This window comes from Sinohyriopsis cumingii, chromosome 4 (assembly GCF_028554795.1).
Source record: "Sinohyriopsis cumingii isolate HCF-2022 chromosome 4, ASM2855479v2, whole genome shotgun sequence".
Lineage (NCBI taxonomy): Eukaryota > Metazoa > Mollusca > Bivalvia > Unionida > Unionidae > Sinohyriopsis > Sinohyriopsis cumingii.
In genome coordinates this window covers 18,802,398-18,820,102 of record NC_142964.1, presented here as the reverse complement: position 1 = coordinate 18,820,102, position 17,705 = coordinate 18,802,398, and the positions used below count along the sequence as shown (strand labels likewise).

The following is a 17,705-nucleotide window of genomic DNA, read 5'->3' as shown; positions in this document are numbered from 1 at the left end:
TAAAATGTTCTGTTTATTTTGAAGGCTACTTGTTCTTTGACTTATAGATTGTAAGAAAAGTATAATCTACTTTTAAATGTTAATACTAGTTCAACTTTGTTTGGGACTATTTTGTAGGCACATCAAATGAAAGGTGCAATGTCTGTCAGAATGAAAGGAATTATTCATTCTTCTTTCTATCTAAATAATTTCCACTGAAATAAAAACTATGTGATGAAAAGAATATCAAAATCATAGGTAATGATTTAATATTAAATTTATGAAAGTCACTGAATAATGTCCAGCTATCGTGAGCCTTGGCAAGCAAATGCTGGACTGTATTCAACTAATTTCATAAATTCAGTATTTAAATAAATAAATAATTAAATAATTACCCAATTGAGATTCTGTTTTTTCCATGGCTTGCCATTGAAAATAATACACTTTTTATTAGATAATACAAACTCCTGCTTGTCAAACCATGACACAGGGGTCATCGCTCAGTGACCAAAATATATTATAACAATAGTAATGCAAACGGCACATTATATGCCCATTTGATGACCTTTTCCTTAATAATGACTTTGTTGTTTGAGCTAATGACTGACTATTGAATAATAATGTGTGGACCTGGGTTAAGTTTCATCACACTTTAAGTAGGGATTAAAAAGTGTCACCCTGGATAAGTTCAGAAGCCTCTGACTTGGCATTATTTCTTGTTGTAACCTTGACCTTGTGGCAGTGGGGCATGACTAAATAAGCAAGACACTATCAAGTCCAGATGAAAGGCTCAAGTTTCATTAAAATATCTTCTTCAGTTCAAAAGTTGTACAAACATATGGATAGAGGTCACCAATTTGTATTTCCATTAGGATGACCTTGACCTCAAAGCATGGCTGTGGTATATGACACACTGTCTAGAAATGATACAGAACTGGCTAAAGTTTCATTAAAATAACTACAGTGGTTCTAAGAACAATGTTGCAAGTCAGAGTTACTATTACCCTTGCTGTGACCTTCACATTGAGGCATGGCTAGAATATGTGTCACACCATCTAGACATAATATACCAGTGTCTAAAGCATCATTCAATTATCTTCATTGTTTTAAAAGTTATAATCTGGACAAGCACTCGTATCAAAGAACTGCATTTTCCCTTCTAACATCCCTGAGGCAGAGGGTGTTGCATGACTCACCACCTAGTCATGATTTATAATTCTGCAATGTTTCATGGCATTATCTTCAGTGGTTCAAAACTTATACTCTGAAAAGGAAACAAGTAATGAATTACACTTTACCTTGCTATGAGTTTGCCACTGTGCCACTGAAGTTAGTATGTGACATAATGCCTATATATTTGGCCAAAGTTTCATTAAAGTATCTTCAATGGTTTATAGTTTTACAATGGACCAGAACAGAAGTCACAGAATTATACTTTCCCTTGACCCTGAGGCAGTGGGTATATGACACACCATATATATATATATATATATTTATATATATATATATATATATATATATATATATATATATATATATATATATATATATATATATATATATATATATATACATACATACATACATACATACATACATACATACATACATACATACATACATACATACATACATACATACATACATACATACATACATACATACATACATACATACATACATACATACATACATACATACATACATACATACATACATACATACATACATACATACATACATATATATATATATATATATATATATATATATATATATATATATATATATATATATGCTTACACAACACACAACCAAGTCACCATAGATAATTAGATAATTAGCCAAAGTTTCAAGAAAATTTTTCTTTAGTACTTTGAAAGTTATATTCGAAACAAGGATACAAGTCAAAGATCTACATTTTATTCCTGTCACAACCACGCAATTTTTTATATATATTACTGGGTTGCTGAGCCATTTTGTACAAAGTATGTGTTTTGCTTGGTTGCCTTGCTATCTGTGATCATATTTATGAATGAGTCGGTTAATTTAAGGTAGTTTAATTATCTTACATAAACAATAACATTTGTAACAGTGTTCGATTGATCAACTGAAATGATTAACCGGACAAATGACTGTGACCGCTACATTTTAAGTATGTAGGATTTGCATGCCTTTTAGTTTTAACTTTTCTTTTATTCCACATTCTTTATTTGATTCAAAAGACACAATTAACATGATAATACAAAGAGACCAGCTTTTAATTCAGTGCAACAATAAGAAAAATACTTCCGCAAGTCAGCTATATCAAAACACAGTCGGCACTTAATTAGATTCTCAGAGAATTGCTTGCAGACATGGTTGTTACAGGAGATTGACACATTTTACCTTTAAATACACACTGCATTTATGATGATTACACTTAAGAGGAACTAAAAGAGAGAATTAAAACACAAATTTAATTGAATAAAATTATTTAATTGTCATTTAAATATTGATGTACAGCAGATACAAAGTACATGTACAGCAGATACTAGTCATAAGTGACATTTTCTTTGATCAAAATTTCCTTTAGTATCCGTAATTATGGTATACTAAGAATTTCATTTGGAAAGAAAATGTAACCAATTATATGTGTTCTTTTTAAAAGTTGATAACTTCAAAATGTTGACTAAAATTTCCAGGTTTCGTTTTCAACTATAAAATGAACAACATATCAACGTTTCAGTTACCAATTTTGATTGTGATTTTTTTCAAGTTCAAGAAATAGGGATGAATTTCTTTGGTATTTTCTGGTTTAAAAAATGGGATCCATGCCTGACCCTGCATTATAAGTGGGTTCATGAGTTATCAGGGCATGAGTTATTGAGGGAGTGGTGTGTAATCATGGATGACATAACATTTAGTACCAAAGTTATAAATATAATTTACTTCATTATAGTATGGTTCCCATTATAAGGCATCAATAGTCATGGATTACATTACATTTAGAAGCAGTACAAAAGTTGTAAGTATCATTTACTTCATTACAATTTACTCTCTCAATAAGGCAGTTAACTCTATTACTCCCATCAACATCATTATAATGAGGGAGTATAGTATTTCACTAAATGATAGCTACTTGGCTAGCTCTGCTTGCAAGGATCATAATGAAAGACAGGCATAGAAAACAATATTCAACTATATTTAAACAATCAATGAAATAATGTCATTTTAATTTTCCATATTATTTTTTAACGTTTTAATGCCAAAATTGAATATATTAGTTACCAAAGTCTCAAGTATTACTTATGGTGCCATGTCATCAGATCATTATGTTGTTGTTGTTGTTGTTGTTGGGTTTAACGCCATTTTTCAGCACGCGATTGGCTATACATGGCGGCCAGTATTAATGGTGGAGGAAGAACCCGGGAAAACCCGGGAAAGAACCACCAACCCACGAGAAGCTACTGGCAAGCTTTCTCACATACCCACATTAGCCGAATCCGAGACTCGAACCCACGCAGACAGCGGTGAGATGGCAGTGATCCGTAACGAAGAACGCTTTAGACCATTCGGCCACTCGGGGCCCCCAGATCATTATGACAGCAATAACTAAATGTCATCAGGATATAATAACAACCACTGGCTTGAGGGTATTTCAAAATTGGTCTTTTTTCAGCATGTGATGGAAGGGTTGAAGGTTTTCTAGCAGAAAGGCTAAAGCATGTACCATACTGTAAATATGACATTCAGTTCTGCCATCCCATCATGCACCAACACACCTGATGATGCATTGTCAAATACTGTTATTTCATTTATTTTCATGGTTTTGGAGAAAGCAGCATTTTAATCAGTGCAGAAATTCATGAATTGTAGGAAGGCACCTTACAATTTCCAAAGAATGGTCATTGTTTGTTTGATTTTTACATTCCATGTCTGTAGGAACCACAAAATCCAGAAAAATAAGTATCCAATAAAAAAGCATATTCATAATGCAGATCTAGGCATACAATGTCTTCTGTTCATTGTGCTTTATAATCATATATATACTACCATATCTCACACAAACCTGAGACAGTCCAGAAGATACTCAAGAAAACTTGCATAATTACTGACTGTATCCTTCACGGACCCTTCCTCATCAGCCTCCATGTCTTGCAAGGGAAAACTGCCTATGATTTGGATCATCTCTTTTGCCTCCCTCACATGGTCCTGTCATCATGACAACCCAAAAAAAGGAAAAAGGTCAAAAGATCTTTCACATTACTAGGCCAGAAAATTAGGTATTAACTTGTATTCAAATATGAAGATGAAAGAGATTCAAGGACCACATAACTCAAGTTTAATTGTCATACGTATATAAGAGAAATGTCTGCATTGTTAAAGTTGCCTATATTATGCAGCAGGCTTTACTAGAATATTTTAAGAAACTAACCCCTTTTGAAAACTATCTCCCAACCTTTATATCCTGTAGAATTTATCTATTTTACTACAGTTCGAACAAAATTACTCCCAACTATAAAGGTATATTTAGCATGCATAGCTCTAGCTCACAACTGGATTCATCCTAGATTTTGATGATGTAAATCTATTTACCACGTTTTACTGAAATTGGATAAAGTCTGTAGCAAAGTACACATATAAAGCTCAGCACAATAATATTAATAGGTTTCACTTGTTATACAACCTGTTTTAGACCAAGATGATACAAGCTGTTTTAGACCAAGATGATACAAGCTGTTTTAGACCAAAATGATACAACCTGTTTTAGACCAAAATGATACAACCTGTTTTACATCAAGATGATACAAGCTGTTTTAGACCAATATGATACAAGTTGTTTTACATCAAGATGATACAAGCTGTTTTAGACCAATATGATACAAGTTGTTTTACATCAAGATGATACAAGCTGTTTTAGGCCATGATGATACAAGCTATTTTACTTCAAGATGATACAACTTGTTTTAGACCAAGATGATACAAGCTGTTTTAGACCAAAATGATACAAGCTGTTTTAGACCAAAATGATACAACCTGTTGTAGACCAAGATGATACAACCTGTTTTAGAGCAAGATGATACAAGGTTATTTACCAAGTTTAAGCAAAATCCAACCTAAATTTGGTCAAAATCCAAACCAAATTGAGTCTTTAGAGTGGTAACAAGCTTGGCCAATCAAATACAAGATTACCTCATAAGTATGACTGTGCAGATCTAGCTCATAATCAAACCCAATCAACATCTTGATGACATTAGACTATTTAACAACTGTGAATCATAAACACAGTCAATAAAGTGTTTACAAGCTCAGTCAATCAGATACAAGATCACCCCATTATTATGTGTGGATCTCAATTATTATGAAACATGTGTGATCAAGATGATACAAGACCCTCTTCCAAATTTGATTAAAATCATATCAGAAATATGTTCTCCAGATTGTAAGAATCTCTTGAAATCTGATTCATGATATGTGTGGCTCTTAGTCAGTATCAAACTTGTCCATGATATACATGGATCTCACTCATTATGAAACTCATCTGAGATATTATTCATATAAGCCTATGTTCCAAGTTTGATCAAATATGGCCACAAAAGCTTATAAGATGCAAGATCACCTGATTAATTTGTACTGATCTCACTCACAAACTTCATAAGTTCCAGTATTTTTCAAAAACTGATCACTTCTAAAGGCTTGCAGGGATTATAGGCTATGCTGTATATCTACTTACCTCCAAAACCATGCACCTCCTAAAATGAAGAATTACAACAGATGTGCTTCCATAAACATGGCCAATTTTACATTTCACAAAAATCAAATCTTTACATGTTCTTTTACGGAGTTTTATTGAGTTTAAATTACAATCAAGACATCATGGCCTGACCTTAGCAAATCATGAAAATTCATAAACTAAAGGACCCAAGTGCTTCAAGCTATTTTGTTACTTTCACCATAGACATGTCCTTTGAGTTTATCACTGTAGGGATATTATTAAAAAATTGAATAGTAAATCACAAGCAGAAGTGCTTACTTAGCAGCAATGATACAAAGTGATCTTGCTCGTAAAGAAACCTGTCTTGGATCATGATGATATAAGCCCATATTGCTCATAAAGAAACCTGTCTTGGATCATGATGATATAAGCCTGTCTTGGATCATGATGATATAAGCCTGTCTTGGATCATGATGATATAAGCCTGTCTTGAATCATGATGATATAAGCCTGTCTTGGATCATGATGATATAAGCCTGTCTTGAATCATGATGATATAAGCCTGTCTTGGATCATGATGATATAAGCCTGTCTTGGATCATGATGATATAAGCCCATATTGCTCACCATCAGATCAAAAACATGTCCTCCAGAGTGGCGGCATTCTCAGCAACCCCATTAATATGCATGACTCTTGCTCAGTGCCAAACTTGTCCAAGATATACATGGATCTCACTTATTATTGAACTAATATGAGATATTGATGACATAAGCTTATATTTCAAGTTTGATCAATTTAATTTGACCAGAAATATGGCCTCAAGAGAAGATATTTTTGTGTTATCTCACTCATTAACAAAATAGTCCAATATCATGATGATATAAGCTTAAATTCAGCGTACCATTGGTGAGACACTGGATGATGATCTATGACACTTGAGAGTGACTGAGTGTATAGAATGAAGAGAACTGGTCCAAGAACAGACCCCTGTGGAACACTATGGAACACCACAACATAGATCAAACTGGGCTGGAGTGTATTCCATTTGCAGATACAATTTGCGTCCTGTTGACCAAGTAGGACTTGAACCACAGTAAGGCTGTATCGTGAATGCCAAATACATGCTTGAGATGATGAAGTAATATATCATGGTCTATTGTGTCAAATGCTGCAGACAAATCAAGGAGGGTGAGGAATGTAATCTTTCCGCTATCCAAAGCAGAGAGAATGTCATTAACTACTTTTAGAAGAGTAGTTTCAGTACTGTGGCAAGGGCGATATGCAGATTGTAAATTGCTAAAAGACTGTTTGAATTCAGATGAGATACGAGCTGGGATAGAACAACCTTTCCTAAGATTTTTTATATGAATGGGAGATTAGAAACTGGGCGGTAGTTCTTTAAATCATTATGGTCTAGTGTTGGTTTCTTGAGCAGAGGCTTTACAATGGCAGTTTTGAAAAATGATGGGAATTACCCAGATGAGAGAAAGGCCAATTGATTTGGGAGTAGCAATAACAAGATTTTCAAAATGGCCACTGTGGTGGCTAATGAATATCTGAGCAGCACCATTTTCATTTATAACCAACTGGGCATAAAAAAGTCATTTATAACCAACCGGGCATCATAAAAGGTCATTTATAACCAACTGGGTAATATAAAAAGTGATTTACAACCAACTGGACATCATAAAAAGTCATTTAGTAAAAACCTCAAATTGATAAGACCGTCCATTCAGGAGGAATGGTGATAACAAGATTTTTGTGAGGCTGCTGTAGTGGCTATAGTGGATGTGCAAGTGGAACACTATTGATCTAGGACCAACTAGACATCATAAGAAGTCTTTTGCTGAAAACCCAATGGCAATATTACTTTTCATTCAGGAGGAGTAGTGATAACAATTTATTCAGGATGACAGCTGTGGTGGCCTTACTGGATGTCTCAGCTGCACCATTTTTCATTTAGGACCAGCTTCACTATGGGATGAACCAGTCCACTTAGGACCAGAACTGTTCCACTTGTGCAATGACTTTACTAATAATACATGCCAAGTAATCAGATTAAGAATTGTTAAACAATGGCTGACATATTTACACAGAAATGCAGTGAACTGTTGTAATCTGTTGAGTTTAAGATATTTATTATTATATATAGGCACAATATTCATTATCATAACAAAAAAAGTTATCAGAAGTAGTTAATGATTGTTTAAAGAATCCTGGATTAAAAATCGGCCAACATTTGGTGGAGGTGAAATAAATATGGAGAGAATGATAAAAAAAAATTATTTTTGCAGAAACACTTGCATAAGTATTGATTTTATTGGTCTTGTTTAATTGTTATCATGTTTTTTAAGTTATTTTAATATGAATATTTAATGCAACTCTTATCTTTCTTGGGGTCAATTAATGTTAAAATGCTAAAACTTAAATGCTAAAAAACCCAAAGATGAAAAATATTAGATGCTCAACAAAGTTTAAGTACAGATGAGTAACAAAAGGTCCTGAAGTTGCATTGTGTGTTTCATGCAAAATAGATTTTAAGACAGTATATAAAAGAAGTGATATCACAAGACATATGCAGACACCACCGCATAGGGGAAATCTGAAACATAAAACAAATGAGAGCCTGTCAAGTGTGATACTTTATATTCACAATGAATGTTATCAGTGCACAATTAGGCATGACATCAATGGACAACTATGTATCTCATCAGTGGACAACTTGGCATGTCAAGAGTGGACAACAAGGAATGTTATCAGCAGACAACTAGGTATGTCATCAGTGGGCAACTAGGCATGTCAACAGTGGATGACTAGGCATGTCATCAGTAGACATCTTAGCATGTCAAGAGTGGACAACATGGTATGTCAAGAGTAGACAACTAGGCATGTCATCAGTGGACAACTAGGCATATCATCAGTAGACAACTAGGCATGTCAACAGTGGACAACATGGTATGTCATCAGTAGAGAACTAGGCATGTCATCAGTGGACAACTAGGCATGTCAAGAGTGGACAGCTAGGCATGTCATCAGTGGACAACTAGGCATGCCATCAGTGGACAACATGGTATGTCAAGAGTAGACAACTAGGCATGTCATCAGTGGACAACTAGGTATGTCAAGAGTGGACAACTAGGCATGTCATCAGTGGACAACTAGGTATGTCAACAGTGGACAACTAGGCATGTCATCAGTGGACAACTAGGCAAGTCAACAGTGGATGACTAGGCACGACTTCAGTGCACAACTAGGCATGTCAACAGTGGACAACTAGGCATGTCATCAGTGGACAACTAGGCATGTCATCAGTATACAACTAGGCATGTCATCAGTGGACAACAAGGCATGTCATCAGTATACAACTAGGCATGTCATCAGTATACAACTAGGCATGTCATCAGTGGACAACTAGGCATGTCATCAGTATACAACTAGGCATGTCATCAGTGGACAACTAGGCATGTCATCAGTATACAACTAAGCATGTCATCAGTGGACAACTAGGCATGTCATCAGTATACAACTAGGCATGTCATCAGTGGACAACTAGGCATGTCATCAGTGGACAACTAGGCATGTCATCAGTATACAACTAGGCAGTGAAGTGAAGCAACTAAAACTACTTGAGGAGGATATAATAGAACTTTGCAGGGAACAAACAACTTTTCTTTCCATTTCATTGACAATACCCATACCCATATTAATCAATTATTATTGCAACATTTTGTAAGCAAACCTCAATCTGAAACAGTAAACACCACAATGATCCTCTTCATTAAACAGTATGCCAACAAGAAATTTGGTTATTATGAACTTCATTAGCATAATATGATCACAAATGTAACCACTGATTCATACAGCTTGATCCAGGAGTTACTTCTATTCCTGGCTTACCTTCCATTCCACCACTTTGGCTTTTGTCAGTGATTTTTCATAGGAAATTGTTCTTGCTCTGTTTATGAGATCTTTCCTGCCTGTCTTTAGATAGGCTATCATCAGCTGCATCCAATGTCCACCATTCCGCTGAGATGACCTGAAATATTTGTATATCACTGTCAATAAGCTTACTTTCAAGACCATAAAATTTCCCAGTTTGACCAAATAAACCCAGACATATAGATACATATTCACAGAAAATGGATGCAACCCAACACAATCTGAATCCAACTTTAATGCAAAACTAAATAAAGACATGATGAACTGACAGACAGACTAGAGTAATATTACTTGCATCAAGTACTGTTGTGGTGGGGATTTAAATACATGAAGACATGATGAACTGACAGACAGACTAGAGTAACATTACTTGCATCAAGCAGTGTTGTGGTGGGGATTTAAATACATGAAGACTGGTATCACACTAACATCAGAAAATTCAAAATTTTTATCTCTTATCTCCTGATTTTTAACAACTCCCAAATCTGTCACTTGAATACTTTGCATATTCTAAATAACTTGCTCAAGGTTATTTATCATGTTCAATTTCAAGTTTAAAAAGCATGCATTTATTCACATTTTTTACAAAGTTAAAAGCTTGTGCCATGAAAATGAATGGACCCATCATCATCAAAGTCCAGACATTTTACCATGAAAATGAAAGGACCCATCATCATCAAAGTCCAGACATTTTACCCCTATGAATCTAATTCACGTGTAAAACAGAGAATGTGATTGATCTCATCACACACAAAACCTTCTATATTTTGGAGAGTCTGAAAATCTTTATAACTCAATCAATCTCCAAATATTTGATTGGTCGACTAAATAATTGGATAGAAGTCCTGGGGCAGAACATTTTTTTCTTGTGCTTACATACTTTCAGAAACAACATTGTAACTGGAAGTGCCTACAACCTCAACTGGAGCCCAGAAACTGACAGAAAATGTGTTTCTGTTGTTTTTGATGGTTTAATTGCACCTGAAGCACAATGATGGCTACACCATGTCAGGGAACAGAAGCAAAGTCTCCTGGACATGCTAAGACAATCTGGGGCTGACCTGGTTGGGTACAGAACCCATGACCCATGGACTGAGTCTCTACCAACATTGTTACCATGACTCCATGAAGGCAAAAGAAACATACTGTTCCAAGACATCTGAACCCTAAAACCTGATAGCTTAAACTAGATGGAATCAAATTGGCCATCTCTGCATACATAAATGGTTATCATAGTTGTCATATTATTATTATTATTATTATTATCATTATTATCATTATTATTATTATTATTATTATTATTATTATTATCATTTACTATTACCACTTCTACTTCAAAAATAGTTTACTATGATTCTTATTATTATTATTATTATTATTATTATTATTATTAGCATATTTACTACTGCTACTGCCACAAATTTTATTATTATTATTTTTATTATTATTATTACTATTATTATTTGTATTGTTGTTGTTTTTGTTGCTGCTGCTGTTAGTATTTAGCTACACAGTGAAAATAATGCCAAGTCAATTATATACATCAAAGATAAAATTTATGAGACAAGTCTACACAGATTGAACTCATAACCTGAATCCTTCCCTCTTATGTAACTAAATTCCTATTGATGGATCTGATCACTTCAAATGTAGAAAGCAACATGCATATTTAGATATAGGTAGCTTGAAATATTACAAATTGTTTTGTAACTGCACCATTACCAATTTTTGGTGTACAACACACACACAAATATATATATATATATATATATATATATATATATATATATATATATATATATATATATATATATATATATATATATATATATATATATATATATATATATATATATATATATATATATATATATATATAGATAGATAGATAGATAGATAGATAGATAGAGAGAGAGAGAGAGATACTCACTGATTGGGAATTTTAAGTAGAATATCATGGCATTCTCTTATGATAGGTTCACTGTAACTGGTCACTGGTTTGACTTTGCATACCTCTATCATGGCTTTTGCACAGCAGTCAAACGTCATCTCTGGGTTCTTCAGCTGAATAAACATGCATACACACATGTGAATTCTAGGTTCACACTAGGGATCACCAACACCAACAAAGGCAACACACAACCATACAGAAATTTCTCATGGATTCCATATGGAATATTTATGGAATCCATATGGAAGAGATATGGACTGAAAAACTTATGGAATCAGACAATTTATTTCATATCAATTCCATAAGTACTTCATAGCAGGTGAAAATTCCATATGGAATAAAGTTGCAACTTTAATCCACAAGCACTTTTTTCCATATGGAAAGCAGGCTTATGTATTGTAGCATCATGGAAAATACTCTCTGAAGAATTGATAACCTAAAGTATCTGATTCAAATAGAAATATTGGTGGGAGTTGGAGTACATGTATATGTCAGTGTAGCTGATGTGGAAGGATGAATATATACTCATATAAATTTGAAGAAACATATGTTTGTCAGTTTTCTTTAATTTATCTCCACAGATGTTTAAAAACAAAGACATGACCAAAAAAGTAGAGAAAATGTAAACATGATCAGAAAATTAATATTGGTAGTACAAGCATAGATAAATCTTTGGACTTAGAAAATTTGGTGCAAGATGGATTTTGGGCTTGATCTGATGTTTATTCTGAAGAGTAATTTTGTTGGCTTCCTATTAAAATATGCTCTACAAAAATCATACCCTAGTGAAAATGTGACTTAAATTTCAGCAAAATCAATGAACATTTCTTGACATTCACTCAAATGTCCTTGTTCACTAAAATTATGGTATTTTAGGAGATTTTAACAAAGTTTCTGAAAATATCAGTGAAATTTTGTGATTGAAATTTCACTGACTCTGCCAACATTTTTGAAAATATCAGTGGGAATTTGTGATTGAAATTTCACTGAGAGTTTGTCAAAAATTCTAAAAATATAGTGATATTTTGTGATTGTAATATCACTGACATTTTAGTAAAAAATATTAATAAGATATAAGAAAATTTATTTTTTGTTTCTTGTACAATTTGAATGATTTTCAGCAGCATTTATATACCCTGTTTCTGATGGCTGTAATTGTATTGTTTATTTTGGGCACAATAATTTCTTTCCACATCTTTCTGTATTATATTTCTTTATCAAATTTTGTTATTGTTGTTGCTGTATTTTTTATAACTTAAACTGGATTTAACTGCCCTCAAACAAGTTTTCTTGTTTTCTGTTTTAAATCAGAATTTCGCTTTTCTCCTGACCTGAATCTGATTTTCCTCGATATAGACCCTTTTTTAATATCATCTCCAAAACTTTTTTTTAAATAATGCTCTATCCAGTCCCATTCCGCAATGAGCTTTCTAATAAGTATTTGTAACATTTATTATTTACAGGATGATCATTGTAAAGAGCTTTCTGATTGGTCAAAATTTTGTACATGCCCAATGAATTGTTGCGTAACAGAAACTGATGGGAATGCCAAACATGGTGATTCAAGTGGGATACGAGTTTGAATAACCATTTGAAAAATGTGCGGCAATGAGAATAGCTTGAATGCAAAGTCGATGGGAACGTAATTGGTCAGTCTGTATGAAAACTGAACGCCAGGACTAGCATTTTGCTTTTTGTGCCATAAACAGCTCTACAGTAGTGGCTAACATGCTAAATAGGACAAGGAATTGAACCAGGATGATTTTGAAGTTATATAACTCAAAACTGATTAACTTCCAGGATGAATTTAAGGAGGGCAACGTATACATCACTGGTAGGAATTATTGCGAAATACCCATGTCTATCAAAGATCATCATATCTTTGCGGAATTTTCTTGGCCCACACATAGAATCATCATTCAATATCGTGAGGCTTTATTGTGTATATTAAAATATTCTAGGTGTGTTGGAATTCAGTGTAAAATAAGAGTACTTATCTAATGATAAATGTTTGTCACGGCTGCTTATGGAACAAGGACTAATTCAAAAGACCACAACAGCATGATAGTTTGTACATTAATCAAAAAATCAAGCTGCAGTACAAGTGACATGGCAGGCTTCTAGCATTTCTTCTTTTCATGTCTCAAATGGATGCTTTTCTGTAATTTTGCATTGTTTTCACAGTTGAATTTTTCAATGCAGATTAATATTTTATATTTTATATATGTTTATGTGTTCACAGATGCCTGTGCATATATTCCAGGCTTGATACTTTGACTTTTAAAATCACTTAATTATTTAGTGTCAAGCCAGATTCTTCACATCATGTTGTATATGCTGTAAATATTGTACATAACAGATAGAAGGCCTCGAGGTAGATTAGTTCTGTAATTAATTAGGTTACCTTCTCTAAATAAAGTCATTATTATTATTATTATTATTATTATTATTATTATTATTATTAACTCTGTTAAAAAATTCATGCAAACTTAATATCACCTCGGTTAATAATGTCCTGTTTAATTCATATTCATTATTAACCTGAAACCTTCTGAAATGTATGAAAAACTTCTGAAACTTCATTAAAATACTATATAATGATCAATATTTTAGTGAAATCTCACAAAAGTTTTAGTCAAATATTTGTGAAATCTCACCAGAGTTTTCAGTGAAATGAAAAAGACTTAAGTGATGCCATCATGGATTAGGCTTTGAATCCGAGAAAGAAAATGAGGACAAGAAAAACCTAAATCTTATTTGATAATGTCTGTCAAAATAAAATTTATGATCCATTTTAATAATTATGGTGAATATTTATCATTGATTCCCAATAATGTCTAAGAATTATTATGCAGTTTAATAGAAATCTGAAGCAGATTTTTTTATGGTTTAAACAGAAAGCGCTTAAAAAACCCGTCTGAAATCCGCCTTAAGCATGCCTGGAAAATTTCGTACGTGATAAACTATTACCAAATACCATATGAACTATTTACAAATTCCATATGGACCATTTACAAATTCCATATGGTATATTTGCCAATTCCATACAGACTATTCACAAATTCCATATGGATTATTGCCAAATTCCATGTGGATTTTTAATTTTATTCCATATGGACAACCTACAGATCTCATGGACTAATTAGCATATTCCATGAGATTTTCCATACGGAGTACGTATGGAATTCATAACATTTCCATATGGATACACTGAAAACCATAAGAGTGCTTCAACTATAGAATAAAAATGTCCATATGGATATTTCTGTAAAAGTATGTATGGATTCCCTATCCAATCCATGTGGAAAATTTTGTACGGGATGTGAATTTTAGGTTTATGCATGGAATCACCAAAATCAGCAAAGGCAATACACATACATATATACATGTGAATTTTAGGTTCACAATTGGAATCACCAAAATCAGTGATGGCAATAAACAGTACACATGTGAATTCTAGGTTAACACTAGGGATCACCAAACTCAGCAATGGTAATAAACATGCATATACACGTGTAAATTCTAGGTTCACAACTGAGATAATCAAAATCAACAATGGCAATAAACATACATGTACACATGTAAATTCTAGGTTCACACTTTAATGGACCACCAAAATCAACAATGGCAATCGATTGCCATAAGTGGCCACTATTTTGATCAGAAAGTTTTCATTTGGCATGTGGTAGAAAATCTTCAACTATATTTGCTTTAATCACTCATATCTCAAACTGATAGCTACATATCCAGTGATAGATAACACTGATTCTTCTCACTGTCATCATACTGTATCAAGTTACAAAATAACTGCCACTGCACCTGAAGATAAATCTGTAGTAACAAACAATGTGTTAAGTCCATCTTATGTCCAAACTGGGAACATGTTATAAACACACAAAGAAAAAATATATTTTCAGTCATTACTTTATCTTTGCTGTATGGTAGTGACCAAAATTGATAAGAGTGTTACTTTATATAAAACAATACAACTTGCTGTTCCTTAAGTTTAATCAAACCATCAAAAGTCCACAATCATATTTATACCAACACACTGCAGATGTATGCCAATGACCTATATCAGCACCTCTCAATAATCCCGAATCTGTGCCATAAATGTGACCCATTAGCCTTCTTGCAGTCATCATGGTCAGGTAGAAAGCTAATTCAATTACTACATAGCAGGATATTTTCATTGAGATATAATTTAGCCATCCACAAAGGGACATAACTGTAGATGTTAGACAACTCCAGTTATTTTATGGAACTGAAACTGTATGGATGGTGTTTCATTTATGGTGAGTGAATAACATATAACTGGCTTGTAACTCTTGTCAAAGATATTTCTTTTTAATGAAAGTATTTATGTAAGCTACACTTAAGGCTTGTAACTCTTGTCAAAGATATTTCTTTTTAATGAAAGTATTTATGTAAGCTACACTTAAGGCTTGTAACTCTTGTCAAAGATATTTCTTTTTAATGAAAGTATTTATGTAAGCTACACTTAAGGCTTGTAACTCTTGTCAAAGATATTTCTTTTTAATGAAAGTATTTATGTAAGCTACACTTAAGGCTTGTAACTCTTGTCAAAGATATTTCTTTTTAATGAAAGTATTTATGTAAGCTATACTTAATTTCTGAATGAATGTGTCCATGGTTCTGTTTTATGAAATATTACAAAAATGAAAAAAATCATTGAAAATGTTAATGTTATATATATATATATATATATATATATATATATATATATATATATATATATATATATATATATATATATATATATATATATATATATATATATATATATATATATATATATATACATATATATATATATATATATATACATATATATATATATATATATATATATATATATATATATATATATATATATATATATATATATATATATATATATATATATATATATATATATATATATATATATATATATATATATATATATATACATATATTTATCAGTGGAGCCTCATTAATCCGGACACATTCGTTCCCAGCAAATATGTCCGGATTAACGAGTTTTCCCGATAATTGAATCATGCACATATTTTATTTTACGATATCATCACACCGTATATATGTACATGTATATGCTAGCTTTAAATGTAATGTACTGTATATTCAATAATGGTTGAAATAAATTAATGAACACATCTATTAATTTGTGTTTATTTCACATTATTATAACATGTGCTTGTACGTACATATACAGTAAATAGAAGTTTAGACAATTAACACATCGAACACATCACACTATGTTCATGTACATGTATGTACTGTACATACATTTATTATGTCAATTTCCTGAAGAAGTCTGTAACCTTTGTTTGCCTGGATTCTTTGAAGCCCTATACTGTCCACAGCTTAAAAATGTCAACTGTATTTGCACAGCAAACAATAAATTGTGATTGTTACATACAACTGGTAAACAACAAAGAGGCTTAATGACACTTTTAATTTATTTACCATATGTTATGTCAAAAAGCGTGGACGATTTGATCCCAGTGTGTTTATTTAATTATTAACACCCCGTCGACAACTAGCTAAAACAGACATTGTTTATACAATCGCTGGTTACAATATGGTCACGCTACTTAGTTATTGATAGTGGCCATAGATTCTCAAGGGCTTCACTACTGTGTTTTATGTATTATTCTTCTGAATGTATTTTCACATACGATTTTTTGAATTTTCTTATTTTTGGACAGATTATTTCCGGATTATCGAGACAAGTTTTAATGTAATTTTACACTTTGGTCCCCGATTTTGATTTCCAGATCCGGAACGCGGATTTCTTGATTAACGGAACAAATTAACGTTTAGGAATTCTTTTCCCGTTGAATTATGTCCGGATAGCGAGGTTTCCGGATAAACGGAGTCCAGATTAACGTATATACATGTATATATGTGTATATATATAAAGAGATAGAGAGAGAAAGAGAGAGAGAGATACACACACAAAAGAAATTAACATAGCTTGTGTGATGTTGAACCTAACATCAGAGGAATCAGGAACAATGCAACAGTATAAGACATTTATGCTCTATGAAATATTCACAAAAGTTTCCACAGAATATAGTGTCTTGCTTTAATCAAAATTATTTTATGCACAC

The 17,705-nt window shown here is 32.6% G+C and overlaps 1 protein-coding gene across 1 annotated transcript in view; it reads right to left on the bottom strand.

Annotated features, from left to right (window-relative positions):
- The window catches only part of LOC149800708 (uncharacterized), a 150,871-nt gene that overhangs the window by 78,240 nt on the left and 54,926 nt on the right, over positions 1-17,705 (bottom strand). Inside the window, exons 9-11 of the mRNA XM_089954753.1 lie at positions 11,548-11,681; positions 9,576-9,714; positions 4,031-4,173 (exon numbers count right to left, since the gene is read on the bottom strand). Coding sequence (XP_089810879.1) covers positions 4,031-4,173; positions 9,576-9,714; positions 11,548-11,681 — 416 coding nt within the window. The remainder of the gene's footprint in view (positions 1-4,030; positions 4,174-9,575; positions 9,715-11,547; positions 11,682-17,705) is intronic.